Here is an 18,542-nt window from a genome sequence, read left to right as displayed (position 1 = left end):
GTTAGTATGGACGAGTGGGGTGGCGGGTTTAAATCCCATGTCATTGCAACTTTTTAGCAATTTTGCACTTCCGGCCCCTCGTCCCTCACTTCTTTACAATCCAAGTCACTATTTATTCTTCCTACCCCTACTCCCATAACTCCTTTCATAATTAGTCCCACAGATACCATTCAGCCCCTAAGCTCCAAAAATCTTTTCAAAATAAGCCCCCATAATTTTCCATGTAGTCCCTGCCTTCATAATTATTTACGAAGCCATCCTGGAACTTACACTTTACCCCCCCCCCCCCCCCCAAAATATCCGACTTAAGGCATTTGGCTTCCTAAGACCAACACCTTGGTATATAATTATTAATTGTAGGGCTACGATTCATTCATTAATTTCGTCTATTTATTTATTAAATAAACGGGATGTTACACAGCAACTGGGTGGGAATTCGGTATTCCAGATAGTTGGAAGATAAGTTGGGACGTGGGAGGTCTCGGTTCATTCGGAAAGTGGATAAGAGGTAGCAAGATCTTCGGGCAAAAGTAGTGATGTTAGGATTCTTGTGTGTGGAGTAGCTTGCGGATCGAAAGTGCTAAGACATTTACAGTTCGATTAAATAATCTCATAGTAGTTTATTTGACCCTATTACGCAGCTCTCGTTTGAGTCTAACCATTGCAGGGATGAATCTTCTACTTGCAAGATTATCTGAGTCTTCTGTCAAGTATAAGTATTCTACAGCTAGTTATGGTCAATAGCTTTGTTCTCATGGGTTGCAGCAAGATGTTCAGGGTCGGAAGTATTTTGGTTGGTTCGTTATTTCGATGAGACAGACCAATATAGATTTTAGACTTCGGATGGGCAAAAGTGGTTTGCGGAAGCTCGAAGTTTGCTTGCTTCGGGATGGAAGTTTGGTTTTGGGTTCCAGTTGTCTGGAAAAGCTTATTTTACGCATGGAGTCATCAGTTGCGTTCCTCAGATCATTAGTTGGATGTGGGTGTTAGTAACGAGGAATTTCGAGGACGAAATTAAATTTAAGTGGGGGAGATAACAACTGGTTTGGAAAGTTCTTCGTTGCTTGGGACTACGACTCAATTATCATTGCCATAGGGTTAAGGACCTTGGGAAAGGAAGGATTTGGCCCAGTTCGGAGGTGGGGGACATAGCATGAGTGACCCAAGTATCCGTTTGTGTCTTTGGAAGCCAAGGGTATGATTTTAAACGAATATATCAGTACTTATGAGTTTCGGGTTATATTTGGAAGGTTTTAAGGCTTAGGCATGATGTTATGAGCGTAGGGCTTCTCGCCACCTTTTCAAGGATATAAGGTTTGTTGGAAACGGACCTCGGATGAGGAAGTTATTGCACTTTGAAGCTTTTTGCATAATTAGCCCCCAATGAAGATGTTTGACAGATCGATCCCATGCATACAAGCTGGCATGTACGAGAATACGCCCAGCATAGAAGGGATAAGTGGACGCAGGTGTGGGAGGCGTACGCCCAATGTACATTCAGGGTCCCCAAACCTTAGTTTTTATGGTTGAGCACTATATAAAGAACATTATATCATCAGACCAGCCTCCCTCTCACCCTAAAGCAGCTAGTACGAAACCCTAATCCATACTTGACTGATTTGGAGCTTAGAAAACCATTTTGGAGTGCATCTTAGTGTTTTGAAGGAAGGTGGCCATTGTTGAAGTATCATCAAAGGAGCAAAGGCTTATAGATCCAGAGCTTTATCAACATTTGGCATTCATATAAGGTATAATGTAACGCTCTAAAAATTCCAAACAATTAAAACTTTTCAAAAACAATCCAGTTTCATAAAGTTATTACAAAAAGTTTTTCAATACAATTATTATCAGAGTCTTCCCAGAACCACATCATAAAACAAAATCATGAGGAGCGGTACGATCACGCCTTTGCCTTGCCACGGTCTCCTGAAGAACCTGAAAAATATTCAACCACAACTGTAAGCCCGAAAGCTTAGTGAGATACCCCCAAAATACCAACCACATATACCATACACGAACAACATGCCATATCATAACAGAACACAGAACAGCCATGCACTTCGGGTCTACTGTGTGATTGGTCCGCCACACTGGCCTTTAGTCCACCTGGTCCACCCTCCGAGTCTAGCCATACATATCGAGTCTTCAGTGTGATTGGTCTGTAACAGCCCGGATTTCCAGGTATCTTTATTGTTTATGATTTTGGTGTTTTGAGAGGGGACTCGGCGAGTTGGAGCTCAGACTCGCCGAGTAGGGACACGATTCTGGACGCGGGATTCGCCTGGACTCGGCGAGTCCGTGCTGTTTAATGTAACCCTAATTTCTCGGGTTTAGGACCTATTTAAAGGGCCTTATGGCCGTCATTTGTACCCAGCAGTCCATAGAGAGAAACCCTAGAGTGCTTTAGCGATTTGAGAGAGAGAGAGAGAGGAAGCATTTCTTGTCCTTTGTGTGTTGTTTAGCAAAGAAGAAGGAGGTTCTAGCCAAGAGGAAGCAAAGGAGGTTGCTATTCTGTGGATTTGAAGCTTAGATCATCGATCTAATGGTATGAATTCGGCTCATCTTCTGTTTTGTGAAGTATATTTGGATTTAGGGTTTCTTGTGGCCTTTGTTGGGTTGATTTGATGGCCAAATAGTCCCTTGCTAGTGATGAGGCTTTGGATCTGGATCCATAGAGGTCCAGAGAGCCTCATTCATCAAGCTTTATGAAGAAAATTGGAGGGTATGACCTTGAGTTGTGATATTTGTTGATAATTCTTCATATATGGACATATAGAGGTTGTATTTACACCAAGTTTGGGGCTTTACGTGGTGAATCAGTCTAGGAAGGCCAGATCTATGAATTAATAGAACATATCTGACCTTAGAAGCGAGTTTGAGTGATTGCATGGCATGGACTCGGCGAGTCCGATGAGCAGACTCGGCGAGTAGCTTGAAGATTGCCTTGGATCGGCCAGTGAGTGGTCCAGTCGAGTCAAGGGTTGACTCAGTGAGTCAGGGCGAGTAGGGAAGGGTGGTCAAGAGGACTGAGTCGAGCTGTGACTCGCCGAGTTGTTCTTGAGACTCGGCGAGTTGAGTCGGGGTGGCCCCGCGATTCTTCCAGGTGGAACTCGTCGAGTCAGGGGGAGTACTCGACGTGTAAGAAGGGAATCCTAGAGAGTTGGTGAAAACGTCTAGACTCGCCGAGTTGCCCTCGTGCACTCGCCGAGTCCGGTCAAAGTTGACCGTTGACCGTTGACCAGAGTTGACCTGTGTTGACTTCTTAGGGATAGTCAACCTTAGAGATAAAAAGTGTTAATTAGAGACATATGATGTTATAGGAGGATTATAGCTCGGAGGATCGGGCACGAGGGATTTCAGGATTTGTGAGTCATCGAGATACGCGAGGTGAGTCTTCTCACTATACTTTGCCTTGAGTAGGTAACTAGAGTTATGTGACAGAGTATTGTATGCTATATGTTGTACTGCATTATTTCCATGTGATTATGCTGTGCATGTTTACAGAGTTGGAACCGGAAGGTTCCTAGAGTTAGAACCTGAGGGTTCATAGAGTTTGGGTGCACGGACCCATAGAGTTATAGCCTCGAGTGGCTATTATGTGTTTTATGTGTGGTATTTTGGGGAACTCACTAAGCTTTGTGCTTACAGTGTTAGTGTTGTTGTTTTAGGTACTAGCGATGACCGTGGAAAGGTGCCGGCTTGATCCGTACACACGCATGGGATTTTGTTATACTTGTGATCTTGGGATTTTGTATAATGTAAATTGGGATTTAAACTTGATGATTTTATGAAAAGTTAATGGGAAATGTTTTTATAAATTGTGAAAAATTATTTTTTTAATTTACAGTGTTACAAGTTGGTATCAGAGCCTTGGTTTGAGGGATTCGAGTACACCTTCGGGCGTATTTGAACTCAAACTGAGGATTTGTGATGTATTTTCAAAAAAGAGTAAAAGATTTTTGAAAAACACAAAGCAAGAGATGTGTGTACGATCAGTCAGCGCCTGAACGGTGATTTCCCAAAATACCTTTATATTATGTGATATTGATATTGATATGATGTATCTGCATGCTAGAGTAGGCTAGGTATTGCTATTAGGACTAGAGTGGCCTGATTTGTGATGCCTTAGCCTAGGGAGAGGTGAGCTGCTATGAGATGCTTGAGAGTGAGTAGGTAGCAGCGAGGGGCTTATGAGAGATTTATTAGAGAGTGGTCCACGCATGATAGAGTACTTGAGACTTGGGATCCGAAGAGGAGGACTTGTAGTGTATTCTGGTGCGGTGCGGATAGTAGTATTGGGCCCGTACTACTGGGAGCACCAGAGCGGTGTGCAGCCCAAGTAAGAATCTTTGGAATACCAAGAATCAAGGAGGAAAGAGTTGTCGAGTGTGAGTATGCTCGTGTGGATTCTGATTTTCGCATGTTGTATTTCAGAGGTAGATCATGGTGAGGACCGTTTGATGCCCGAGAGCAGTGGTACCAGTGAGGAGGAGATCCGCCGGATCATCCAGGAGGAGGTGGCTGCGGCCATCAGGGCGGAGATACCGGAGATGTTTGGGTCTATAAAGACCACACTGATTGAGACGTTTGATGAGCGTTATGCCGCTCTTTCTGAGGCTGCTGTTGCAGCGGCTACCGCAGCGATTGCTGCTGCGAGGCCGCAGGGTGGTAATGCGTTGCTGTTTCGGGAGTTCAGCAACACTAAACCACCAGAGTTTGATGGGACTCAGGATCCGGTGGCAGCTATGAGGTGGATATCTGATATTGAGGGGTGTTTCTTCACTTGCTCTTCTCCTGAGCATTTGAAGGTTCGGTTTGCGCTGAACCAGCTTCGCTTGGGAGCGAAGGACTAGTGGAAGTGTGTGACGGTGCACTATACGCCTGCTGAGCTTTCCGCGGTGACCTGGGAGAGGTTCACTACCATGTTCCGGGATGAGTACGTTCCCCAGGTGGAGAGGGAGCATTTGGCACAGGAGTTTCTGACCCTCAAGCAGGGTATTGAGTCAGTTACAGCGATCACAAGGATGTTCCATGAGAGGGCGATGTTCTGCCCCGAGCACGTGTCCACTGAGCAGGCACGTATGAGCCGCTACTTGAGCATTTTGAGGTGGGATATTCGGGAGTTCGCTGCGAACTCCTCGTAGCAGACATTTGCTGAGCTTCAGGCAAATGCCTGGAAGAGGGAGATTGAGCTTGAGACTCAGGCCAGGGAGGAGGCGGAGTCTCAGGGGAGGGATCGGCGACCGGCACAGTCTCAGCCGGCAGCCAAGCGGGCCAAGCCCGCTGATCCCAAACCAGGGAGCCAGAAGAGCCGCACTTGCGGGAAGTGCGGCAAGGGTCATGATGGAGTCTGCCGAGTGGGATCTTGCTACAAATGTGGCAAGGAGGGGCATATGGCCAAGGACTGCCCCAAGGGGTTTGCAGTGTGTTTTCACTGCAACCAGACCGGACACCGGAAGGCCGAGTGTCCGCAGTTGCGCGGAGCATCTCAGGGATCTGCTCCTGCCGCCATCAGAGCTACAGAGAGTCGGCCTGTGAAGGCCGAGGCGCCGAGAGCTCGAGGGAGAGCTTTCCAGCTGACTGCGGAGGAGATTCGCGTTGCGCCCGATGTTGTGGCTGGTATGTTTCCTTTCATGTATTTATTTTGATGTTGAGATATTATGCTTATATTATGTTATGCGTAGGTACTTTCCTTGTGAACTCTGTACCTGCTTTAGTGTTATTTGACTCGGGTGCGAGTCGGTCTTTTGTATCTTTGGCCTTTAGTCAGCATATCAGTGTTAGTGGTGAGGCATTGAGTCAGCCTCTGAGAGTTTCCATAGCGGACGATAGAGTGATTTGTGCCACGGAGGTTCTCCGGGGATGTGTATTAGAGATTTTCGGGGTTGAGTTTCCGATTGATCTGGTTCCTATTGCGATGGGTGGTGTCTGTGTCATTGTGGGCATGGACTGGTTGAGCCGATTCGGCGCAGTTATCAACTGTGAGCGTCAGCTGGTGACCATACAAGACCCTAGTGGGGGAGTTCTTTCAGTATACGGTGAGGGTACTCGTTCAGGATCAGCTTTTTGTTCGGCCGCTAGGGCGAGGCAGTGTCTACAGCAGGGCTGTAAGGGTTTTGTGGCGTATGTGATGGATACGCGGGTGGCTTCCGAGAGACCGAGTTCAGTTGAGGAGGTTCTGGTGGTGCATGAGTTTCCAGATGTTTTTCCCGAGGAGTTACCGGGTGTGCCTCCTATGAGGCAAGTGGAGTTCAGTATTGATTTCGTTCCGGGGGCCGCACCTATCGCTAAGGTGGCTTATCGTCTTGCACCTCCAGAGATGCAAGAATTATCCTCGCAGCTTCAGGAGCTACTGGGGAAGGGGTTTATTCGGCCGAGCAGCTCACCGTGGGGAGTGCCTATCCTGTTCGTCAAGAAGAAGGATGGTTCATACCGGATGTGCATTGACTACGGGGAGTTGAACAAGCTGACGGTCAAGAACCGTTACCCGTTACCGAGGATCGACGATTTATTCGATCAGTTGCAGGGAGCATCCTGGTTCTCCAAGATCGATTTGAGGTCGGGATATCATCAGGTGGGAGTGCGGGATGAGGACGTCCAGAAGACAGCGTTCAGGACGCGATATGGGCATTATGAGTTTGTGGTGATGCCTTTTGGGCTCACCAATGCCCCGGCGGTGTTCATGGATCTCATGAACAGGGTATGCAGGCCGATGTTGGATCGGTCGGTGGTTGTATTTATCGATGACATTCTAGTATATTCGAGATCTAGAGAGCAGCATGAGGAGCATTTGAGGGAGGTCCTCGGGGTTTTGAGATCGGAGAAGCTTTATGCAAAGTTCTCCAAGTGTGATTTCTGGTTGCGGGAGGTCCAGTTCATAGGACATCTTGTTAACTAGGAAGGGATTCTGGTTGATCCGGCCAAGGTTGAGGCGGTGATGAGTTGGGAGGTGTCGAAGTCACCATCTGAGATCAGGAGTTTCCTTGGGTTGGTAAGGTATTATCGGAGATTTATCAAGGATTTCTCCAAGATCGCAGTGCCACTCACCAGATTGACTCGGAAGGGTGTTGCATTCTCATGGGGTCCCGAGCAGCAAACCTCCTTTGAGACACTTCGCCAAAGGTTGTGCGAAGCCCCGGTATTAGCTCTCCCGGAAGGGATGGAGGATTTTGTAGTATATTGTGATGCATCGATTTTGGGACTGGGTGCGGTGTTGATGCAGAGGGGTCATGTGATAGCATATGCATCGAGGCAGCTGAAGCCTCATGAGACGAGATATCCCACGCATGATCTAGAGCTGGGGGTAGTAGTGTTCGCCCTCAAGATTTGGCGTCACTACTTGTATGGGGTTCGGTGTACGATATACTCGGACCATAAGAGTTTGAAGTACTTGATGGATCAGCCCAACCTAAATATGCGACAGAGGAGGTGGTTGGATGTGGTCAAGGATTATGATTGTGAGATCTTGTACCACCCAGGCAAGGCTAATGTGGTAGCCGATGCGTTGAGCCGCAGGGCGGAGAGCACACCACTGCGAGATGTATGGTTGAGGTTGACCGTGATAGCTCCGGTATTGGATGCCATTCGTGGGGCACAGGCCGAGGCTGTGCAAGATGCAGAAGAGGGAACGGGTCGTTGGGTTGGTTTCAGAGTTCGTTACAGATGGTCGAGGGCTTATGATTTTTCAGGGTCGGATCTGGGTACCGTTTGTGGGCGGTATGCGTGCTACTTTGATGGAGGAGGCTCATCGGTCGAAATTTTCGATCCATCCGGGGGCCACGAAGATGTATTTGGATTTGAGGAAAGAGTATTGGTGGCCCTGTATGAAGAGGGACGTCCCCTGGTTTGTTGAGAGGTGCTTGACCTGCCGTAGGGTTAAGGCCGAGCACCAGAGACCGCATGGCAAGTTGCAGCCATTGGAGGTTCCCGAATGGAAGTGGGAGCAGATCACTATGGATTTCATCACCAAATTGCCGAGGACTACCAGAGGAGTTGATGCAATTTGGGTGGTTGTGGACAGGTTGACGAAGAGCGCTCACTTCCTTGCCATCAGTGAGAGTTCTTCAGCGGAGAAGTTGGCGGAGATATATGTGAGAGAAGTGGTATCTCGGCATGGGGTTCCGATCTCGATTGTTTCGGACCGTGATGTGCGTTTCACTTCCAGATTCTGGAAGAAATTTCATGAGGATTTGGGTACTAGATTGCATTTTAGTACCGCATATCATCCCCAGACAGACGGCCAGAGTGAGCGGACGATTCAGACGCTTGAGGACATGCTTCGAGCATGTGTGTTAGATTTCGGGGGTAGCTGGGATGCGTATTTACCCTTGGCAGAGTTTTCCTACAACAACAGCCATCATTCGAGCATTGGTATGCCACCCTTTGAGCTGTTGTATGGTAGGAGGTATCGGACCCCCATTTGTTGGGGAGAGGTTGGGCAGAGAGTGATGGGCAGTACAGAGATCGTGCTTCAGACGACAGAGCAGATTCAGCAGGTCACACAGAGGTTATTGACCGCCTAGAGCCGACAGAAGAGTTATGCAGACCGACGCCGGTCCGAGCTTGAGTTTCAGGTCGGCGACTTCGTTCTCCTGAGGGTCTCTCCTTGGAAAGGAGTGATTCGATTCAGGAAGAGGGGCAAGTTGGGACCCCGGTATATTGGGCCATTTCGTGTGATTGCGAGGGTAGGCCGGGTAGCCTATCGTTTGGAGTTGCCAGCAGAGTTAAGGCAGATCCATGACACTTTTCATGTGTCGCAATTGAGGAAGTGTATAGCCGATGAGTCGGCAGTGGTTCCATTAGAGGATATTCAGGTGGATGCGAGCCTGAATTATGCCGAGAGGCCAGTGGCGATCAGAGATCGGAAGATCAAGGTTCTGAGGAACAAGGAGGTACCTCTGGTGTTGGTTCAGTGGCAACACTGGAAGGGATCAGAGATGACCTGGGAGCCGGAGCATGAGATGCGGGAGCAGCATCCGGAGCTATTTTCAGAGCGAGACTTCGAGGGCGAAGTCTAGTTCTAGTGGGGGAGAATTGTAACAGCCCGGATTTCCAGGTATCTTTATTGTTTATGATTTTGGTGTTTTGAGAGGGGACTCGGCGAGTTGGAGCTCAGACTGGCCGAGTAGGGACGCGATTCTGGACGCGGGATTCGCCTGGACTCGGCGAGTCCAGGATATGGACTCGGCGAGTCCGTGCTGTTTAATGAAACCCTAATTTCTCGGGTTTGGGACCTATTTAAAGGGCCTTATGGCCGTCATTTGTACCCAGCAGTCCATAGAGAGAAACCCTAGAGTGCTTTAGCGATTTGAGAGAGAGAGGAAGCATTTCTTGTCCTTTGTGTGTTGTTTAGCAAAGAAGAAGGAGGTTCTAGCCAAGAGGAAGCAAAGGAGGTTGCTATTCTATGGATTTGAAGCTTAGATCATCGATCTAAAGGTATGAATTCGGCCCATCTTCTGTTTTGTGAAGTATATTTGGATTTAGGGTTTCTTGTGGCCTTTGTTGGGTTGATTTGATGTCCAAATAGTCCCTTGCTAGTGATGAGGCTTTGGATCTGGATCCATAGAGGTCCAGAGAGCCTCATTCATCAAGCTTTATGAAGAACAATGGAGGTTTGACCTTGAGTTGTGATATTTGTTGATAATTCTTCATATATGGACATATAGAGGTTGTATGTACACCAAGTTTGGGGCTTTACGTGGTGAATCATTCTAGGAAGGCCAGATCTATGAATTGATAGAACAGATCTGACCTTAGAAGCGAGTTTGAGTGATTGCATGGCATGGACTCGCCGAGTCCGATGAGCAGACTCGACGAGTAGCTTGAAGATTGCCTTGGATCGGCCAGTGAGTGGTCCAGTCGAGTCAAGGGTTGACTCAATGAGTCAGGGCGAGTAGGGAAGGGTGGTCAAGAGGACTGAGTCGAGCTGGGACTCGCCGAGTTGTTCTTGAGACTCGGCGAGTTGAGTCGGGGTGGCCCCGCGATTCTTCCAGGTGGAACTCGTCGAGTCAGGGGGAGTACTCGACGTGTAAGAAGGGAATCCTAGAGAGTTGGTGAAAACGTCTAGACTCGCCGAGTTGCCCTCGTGCACTCGCCGAGTTCGGTTAAAGTTGACCGTTGACCGTTGACCAGAGTTGACCTGTGTTGACTTCTTAGGGATAGTCAACCTTAGAGATAAAAAAGTGTTAATTAGAGACATATGATGTTATAGGAGGATTATAACTCGGAGGATCGGGCACGAGGGATTTCAGGATTTGTGAGTCATCGAGATACGCGAGGTGAGTCTTCTCACTATACTTTGCCTTGAGTAGGTAACCAGAGTTATGTGACAGAGTATTGTATGCTATATGTTGTACTGCATTATTTCCATGTGATTATGCTGTGCATGTTTACAGAGTTGGAACCGGAAGGTTCCTAGAGTTAGAACCTGAGGGTTCACAGAGTTTGGGTGCACGAACCCATAGAGTTATAGCCTCGAGTGGCTATTATGTGTTTTATGTGTGGTATTTTGGGGAACTCACTAAGCTTTGTGCTTATAGTGTTACTATTGTTGTTTCAGGTACTAGCGATGACCGTGGAAAGGCGCCGGCTTGATCCATACACACGCATGGGATTTTGTTATACTTGTGATCTTGGGGTTTTGTATAATGTAAATTGGGATTTAAACTTGATGATTTTATGAAAAGTTAATGGGAAATGTTTTTATAAATTGTGAAAAATTATTTTGTAATTTACGGTGTTACATGGTCCGCCCGCACCGGGCCTTCAATCCACCTGGTCCACTATGTGAGTCTACAGTATGACTGGTCCGCCCGCACTGGGGCTTCAGTCGGCCTGGTCCACTCTCCGAGCCTCGGCACGTCTGGTCCGCCCTCTTGGGGCCTACAGCCTATCCGGACCGCTCGCTGGGCCTTCGGGACAACCGGTCCGCCCTGGGTATGTTGGCCTACAGCACAAAGCAGGACCCGCCTCAACCCAACACTAGTCCAACAACCATGTGCACATAAACATTCAATCATATGAAATTCACATTCAATCAAGCCGATCTAGCAGATCACATAACATAACATCATCCTAACCAGGATACCGACCTAACTGGTCACTAGCATAGCATCATCCTATATACCAGGATACCAACCTTAACCAGGTCTCTAACATAATACCATCCTAACTATCATAATGCAGACATAGCAAAGTGAAGGGTCTGGAATAATGGTTTGGTCTAGGTATAAGAGTTAGTGATAGGAGTGTGTGTATGAAAAACCTTCTTGTTTGGTTTGCGGTTGTAATAGATTTTACGGCCGTAAACTCCTTACGGTCGTGAACTCCTCACGGTCCTAAGGTCTATATATAGAGAATTGTGTCAGATGTTTTAGGTTGTTGATGCCTTTCGTATTTTCCAGTTCCACCAAGTTGTATCAGACGTTGTAAGGCTATAAAGCGTATGTAAGCTTGGTTTGTTATTTCTTTGCTTATTATTTCGCATTGTGTGGTTGTTATTTGCTTTTGATCATTGGTAGATCCGATTTTGGACTTTACAATTGGTATCAGAGCGAGACCAGCGTCAAAGGCATTTTACAGTTGTGTATTTGTGCTAATCATACTTCACAACGAAAAAGGGATTTTTGTTTCAGTCGAAATCTGAAATTTAAGAGTTTTCGGTCCAAACATACGGCCGTAAACACCGAGTTCACGGCCGCAAGCTCTTCAAGTTCTTCCACCGCAATCGGAATTCCTTAACAGTGAATCGAGTTTTGGTATAACGCTGCTAATCTTAAAGACCATATTTAACCATATTTAATTATTAAAAATTAGTAATTAAAATAAACAAAGTTTTTTCTGCTTTCGACAGTGAATATTGAAGACCATATTTTAATTACCGAAAATTTTTGAAACTTTACTGAGTTCACGACCGTAAACAAGGAGTTTACGGCCGCAATCATTTTTCGACAGTAAATCAAATTTTGCTCAACAGTAAACTAATTTTCGGAAGTTAATTATTTTTAAGAAGCAAAAATTTTCTAAAAATAAACTTAAATAAAATGGAATCACAAAATCACAACCAATATCAAGAGCTCGATGCTGTAATGGGCACCACCACGCGCATTCCAAGGCTTATGTCCGCTGATGGTTTCCCTGAGTGGAAATATAGAATTGAGAAATACATAAAGATGAAAGACTTCAAGATTTAGAAATGTGTCATAAAGGATCCAGTCAGAATCACCACTACAGTTGGGGGGCAGGTGGTTGACAAGAAAATTGAAAACTACACTGATGAAGATTTTGAGAGTGTAGAAGAACAGGAAAAGGCATTGGTCATTTTGACTATGGCCCTATCTCCAGACATTGCTCAAGGGTTCAGAGAGTATACTTATGCTAAAGCACTGTGGGAAGCCCATATTGAGGTATATGAGGGAAATGAAGATATGCGAGAGAGTCGCCAAGATATGATCAGGCAACGATTCAACATGTTTAATTATGTGCCTGGACAGACTCTTGAGGCTCAACTGAAGAGGTTCACGACTCTTAATACGGAAATGACTGTGGCAGGGATCTTCTATACAAAGTCAGAAATAAATAAGAAGCTGCTAAATGCCCTCCCAAAATCTTGGGACATGAATGTAGCTGTCATTAAAAAGACTAAGGATCTCAATCGTCTTTCTCTAGCTGAAGTGATGGCTGTCATCAAAGCATGTGATATTGATGACAAGCAGCAAGAGATCAATCATGTGAACTCCTACTCAGCTGCCAACCTTGGCATTTCAACTAACAATGCTCTTTCTTCTCTCTCCTATTCCTCTGCAGGTTTATCTTCCTCTGCACCAGTCATGCCCTACCCGCAAGTCAATCATTCATGTCTACTCAAACTACTCCATCTTCAAATGTGGCCTCTTCTTCAAAATGAAAGGAGGGTGATGAAAACCTTGTCTTTGCAGCAGGGCTAGTAAATTGATACAATGCACTTGTAGATGGGGAGCTTCCACTTCAATTGTCATTTGCAGATCTTGATCAAATCCATCCGGAGGACGTTGAGGAAATGGACATCACATGGCAAATTGTCATGGAAATATTTAGGGCAAAACAGTTTGCCAAAAAGACAGGGAAGAATAATTGGGGAATGAGCGTTGATAAGAAGGTTGGATTCAACAAGGGAAAGCTTCGGTGCTTCAATTGCAATGAGCCAAGGCATTTTGCTCGTGATTACCCACATCCTGATAGAAGGGCTAATAATGACAGAACGATGGTTGCAGTTGGGAACAACCAATGCAGTGGTCAAGCAAACAATGAAAAGGCTATGGTTGCGCAATCTTTCGACAGGGATGATCAAATAAAAGCTCTCAACTTATCTGGACCAGAAAATGCTTATCTGGCACAGGTAAGAGATGATGCTCCAGCAGGGATTGTAGCAGCTGAAGACAGTGTGATGGAGCTACAGTTTGCTTTGATGGTATCCTCATCTCATGAACCTAATTCGTCCAAGGTCAAGTCTCCCATCATGCTCTAAGGCTTGTATCGATTATGTAAAAACTTTACATGACAAAATTGAGACATTAGGCAGTGAAGTAGAAAATCTTAGGATTCTTCGTGAACTTAATGAAAAATTAATAAGAGACGTAGAAGACCTTAGATATGAAGGTACCAACTTCGAAAAGGACAAAAACCACTCAAAGCTCAATTGGAATAGAAAATTAAGGACTTTAGGAGACTTCAGGAAGACTACAGTAACAAATGTGAAAACTATGATTATGTAGTCAAACAAAATGCTGAGCTAGTGGCTGAAGTTGAATCTTTGAAAGGAATGTTTGAAACCGCCAAACTTGATGTTAGAAAATATGATTTCTCAAGTGAGGTGGTTGCAAATATGATAAACCAAAGCATGCAGTTTAAAAGGAATCAATCAAAAGGTCTAGGGTATAATCATGTACCCCCTCCCTTCAATCATTCATATGTGTCCAAGCCTTTGTCCAAAGAAGAGATTGCCAATGAATCATTTATGGTTTATGGCAAGCCCTCCGGTTTTATTTCGGGAGGATTTATTAATGTTGAAAGTACTAACATTTCTACTTCCCCTGCAGATCAATCCTTGAATCAATCAAAGCACGAAGTTGAAGGATGTGTTTCTGAAAATAAAATCGAGTCTAAACCTGAAGCCTTAGTTTTTTATAAAGACAATACGTTTTCTGATATTTCTAAAGACAATGTTTTTTGTGATGGTGTTTTTATGACTTCTGACACTAGTTTGAATGTTTTGAAAAAGTCTGGCTTGAACTTTGTGGTTGACAATTTTAATGTTTGTGATAAAGATGTTGAAACACCACTAGTCTCACAACCCTCCCCATCTAACGCACCCTCACTTGCCTCACAACCTAATAATGTTGCTTGCTCTTGTGAGCAAAGCAAGGGTGCAGATAGGGAAAACAAATCTGATCAATGCAGTGCAAGCTATAACAATAATAAGCAGATTTGTTTAATTGTTGTACTAGTGGTCATATTGCTAGAAATTGTCAAAATCGTATGTTTGTGAGTTATAATCTTCCAAGAGGAGAGAACGAGTTCAGAGGAAGGTCTTTAAATAGAAACTCCTCTAGAAGTCGTTCTCGAAATGATGATTGGGCAGATGAACGGAATAGAAAACGGGCTGTCTTTCAAAGACATAAAAGGGTTTTTCATCACCATGTCCGAAGCAGTCTGCCAAAAACGAGCACAGCCAAGCCAAGGTCAAGCTCTTCACAAAGCCACAGTGGGTCTTCAACCAACTCTGGTAGAAGTCACACAGGCCTTAAGCAGACTGATAAACACTCAATTTCTAAATCAACCAGGATATTTAGAAAACCTAATTATAAATGGCTACCCAAACCTGCTCCCAATACATCATTTGTGTCCTCAGAAAAATTTAAATGTGATAATTCTGAAAAGGCATCGGGATCACCCAGGAAGGTCATGACCTGGGTGCCCAAATCTAATTAAACCCACACATTTTGTAGGGACAGTTGCAGGGAAATATCGTCAGACCCTGGTTCGTCGACAGCGGCTGTTCCCGGCATATGACGGGAGATATCGCCCAACTTCACAACATTCAATCATTTAATGGGGGATATATCTCTTTTGCGGGTGGAGATGGTGGTAAAATCAACTAAAGAGGAACCGTATCAAATGGAGTTTTAAGTTTCGAAAACGTCAATTTTGCTCCCGAGTTGAAACATAGTCTGTTAAGCGTTTCTCAGATATGTGACAAGGGCTATTCTACGCATTTCACTGACAAGGAATGCATGATTCTAAAGCCAGGCTTTGTCATCCCAGAATAATGGATTCTTGTAAAATCAAAAAGGGATGGGAACGCCTATATCATCGATATGAACAGCAATCTTCCAGAACAAGTTACGTGTCTTTTCTCCAAGATCTCCGAGCAAACTGCCATACTGTGGCACCGAAGATTAGGGCATGCTAACGCCAAGAACCTAAATCGTGTTGCGAAGAATGAGATGGTCCGTGGGCTGCCCGTCAAGGACTTCATTACGTTTGAGAAATGTGTGTCGTGTGCTCAAGGAAAGCATCATAGAACGCCGCACTTGCCAAAACAGGTCAATTCAATTAGCCAGGTTCTTCAATTACTTCATATGGAGTTGTTTGGTCCAGTAAATGTTCTAAGCATAAACAGAAGCTCTTACTGTCTGGTTGTGATTGGTGACTTCTCTAGATTCACGTGGGTCTTCTTTCTATCCAACAAAGTGGCGTTTTTGAATTGATCAAGAAGTTCATAGTATTAGTTGAGAACCAGACCAACAATTGGGTGAAGGCGCTTTGTACCGATAACAGGACAGAGTTTAAGAATTCTGTTCTCGATCATATCTGTGAGGAAAAGGGTATTTTGCGTCAATTTAGTTCGGCTTATACACCTCAACAAAATGGTGTTGCTGAAAGACGGAACATAACGCTAAAAGACGTTGCAAGAACAATGCTATGTGATTCAAAGCTACCAGTTTTCTTCTGGGCTGAGGCAATAAACACTGCCTGTTATGTTCAGAATCAAGTACTTATCAACAAAGCTCAGATGAAAACTCCGTATGAAATATACTATGGACACAAGCCATCAGTCAGTCATTTCCGTGTTATTTTGTAGGGTATGTTGCTCGCACTGCCTATAGAGTCTACAATAAGAAAACCAAACAGATTGTGGAATCTTATGACGTGCGTTGGTTGGAAGAAAATGAGACAGATGTCAGAGTGGGTCCGGATTGGTTGTTTGATTACACGTCACTTTTCAAATCCTTAAACGTGTATTCAAGTGATATATCTAGAACTAATTCACACTGGAAGAGTATCTCTGAAGATGAAGACGAAGAAGTTGTGTACAAACCTGTATCTAAATCCTCTGCTTCATCGAAAGGGAAATCTAAAGCTTCACTTGAGGGAGAATCCTCTGGTTCGCATAAGGGAGGATCTCCTGCTACATCTGAGGGGGAGCCATCTGCTACACCTGAGGGGGAGTCTTCTACAACATCTTCGGGAGAGTCCTCTGCTACTCCTCAAGGGAGGCCGTTCTTGGAACATGATAGTCCTCAATCAGTCCATACTGATTCTTCTTATGCTGAAACGACACCTCACATATCTACAGAGAAAGAGTTCATTCCAAATGATGCTTCCGCTGTCTCTTCAACCTTTATGCAATTACTCTTTCCTGATCTTATTGCAGATGAGTATGTCGCAGAACCATCTGGTGCTGCTCAACCAGCAAATGAAGGAGGTATCAACATTCACACTCTTCCTGTTTCTCTCAATGACATCAGCCAAGAAATACCTTCAAGGGTTCAACGCGATCATCCGATCGAAAATGTCATTGGCCAGCTAGATGATGGTGTTAAAACTAGAAGTCAGAGTGGAGACGTGAATACATGGCTGTACTCTTGCTTTATTTCTCAAATTGAGCCTAAGAATGTAGAAATAGCTCTAAACGAACCTAGCTGGGTGGATGTAATGCATGAGGAATTGCACCAATTTGAAAAACTCGGTGTTTGGAAGTTAGTTGAGTTATCGAAGGGCAAGAAGTCTCTTGACACACGATGGGTCTATCGCAACAAGCAGGATGATTCCGGGGTTATTGTGCGAAACAAAGCTCGATTGGTAGTTCGTGGGTTTCGACAAGTCGAGGGTCTTGACTACACTGAAGTTTATGCTCCAGTAGCTCGCCTGGAGGCTATTCGTATCTTCCTAGTGTATGCTTCTTATATGAACTTTACCGTCTTTCAAATGGATGTCAAGACTGCCTTCTTGTATGGCAAGGTGAAGGAAGAAATCTACATTGATCAACCCCCTGGGTTTGTTGACTCGAAGTATCCTAATCATGTCTACAAGCTGGACAAGGCATTATATGGGCTGCATCAAGCTCCTAGAGCATGGTATGCGACCCTAACAAAGCATTTACTCGAACATGGTTACTCTCGCGGCACTATCGATCAAACCTTGTTCATAAATCACGTCGACAAGGACCAGATACTCGTACAAATATACGTCGACGACATCATCTTTGGATCGACCAGTCAACAGCTTTGCAAGGAGTTCGAAGGTGTAATGAAGAAACGATTCGACATGAGTTCTTTGGGAGAAATGACCATGTTTTTGGGACTTCAGGTTAAACAAATTTCAACCGGAATCCTGTTACATCAAGCCAAGTATGTGGAGGATATTCTTGAGAAGTTCGCGTTTCATGATGCTAAACGTGCGTCAACACCGATGGCTGAACGACCTCTTTTGACTCCAGATCCTGAAGGCGAATCTGTAGATTAAACTCATTATCGATCAATGATCGGATCGCTAATGTATCTTACTGCAAGTCGACCTGACATTATGTTTGCAGTTTGTCAATGCACACGCTATTAGGCTAATCCTAAACTCTCTCATCTTATTGTTGTCAAAAGAATTTTTCGGTATATCAAAGGAAGCCCCAAATTGGGTCTTTGGTATCCGAAGAATTCTGAATTTGATCTTTATGCATTTACTGACAGTAGTTATGGAGGTTGTGAGCTTGACAGGAAATCTACCTCAGGAGGATGTCAATACCTAGGTGACAGGCTAGTTTCATGGCAATGCAAGAAACAACACACTGTCTCAACTTCCACAGCAGAGGCGGAGTATGTTGCTGCATCAGCTTGCTGCTCTCAAGTTATCTGGATCCAACATCAGCTGTTGGACTACGGTTTGAATTATTTTGAAACCCTTATCTATTGTGATAATGAAGCGGAAATTCAAATTGCTAAAAACCCAGTCCAACACTCTAAAACCAAGCACATCGACATTAAAATTCACTTTATCAGAGACTGTTATGAACGATCTTTAATCCGGCTAGAACAAGTCCACACTGATAATAATATGGCAGATTTGTTCGCAAAGCCATTTAACAAAGCTCGCTTCGATGTGCTTGTGGGATTTCTGAAAATGATACGTTTTGAGGATTAAGTTTTTTTATTTTCTTTTCTTAATTTATTTTATTTTTAATTTTATTTATTTTCCTTTTGATTTCTTGTTTTAGGATAGTTTAAATTTGC

The 18,542-nt window shown here is 44.7% G+C and overlaps 1 protein-coding gene across 1 annotated transcript; it reads left to right on the top strand.

Moving 5' to 3' along the window:
* Positions 1 to 13,036: 13,036 nt before the first annotated feature.
* On the top strand, positions 13,037 to 17,784 carry LOC111879743 (uncharacterized). The gene is made up of 5 exons (XM_052769852.1): positions 13,037 to 13,243; positions 13,376 to 13,447; positions 15,698 to 16,030; positions 16,318 to 16,744; positions 17,384 to 17,784. The coding sequence occupies exons 1-5, from the start codon at positions 13,037 to 13,039 to the stop codon at positions 17,782 to 17,784; spliced, it is 1,440 nt and encodes a 479-aa protein (XP_052625812.1).
* Positions 17,785 to 18,542: the final 758 nt, after the last annotated feature.

The sequence above is a fragment of the Lactuca sativa genome, chromosome 3 (genome assembly GCF_002870075.4).
Source record: "Lactuca sativa cultivar Salinas chromosome 3, Lsat_Salinas_v11, whole genome shotgun sequence".
Taxonomy (NCBI): Eukaryota; Viridiplantae; Streptophyta; class Magnoliopsida; order Asterales; family Asteraceae; genus Lactuca; species Lactuca sativa.
This window is presented reverse-complemented; position numbering and strand designations above follow the sequence as displayed.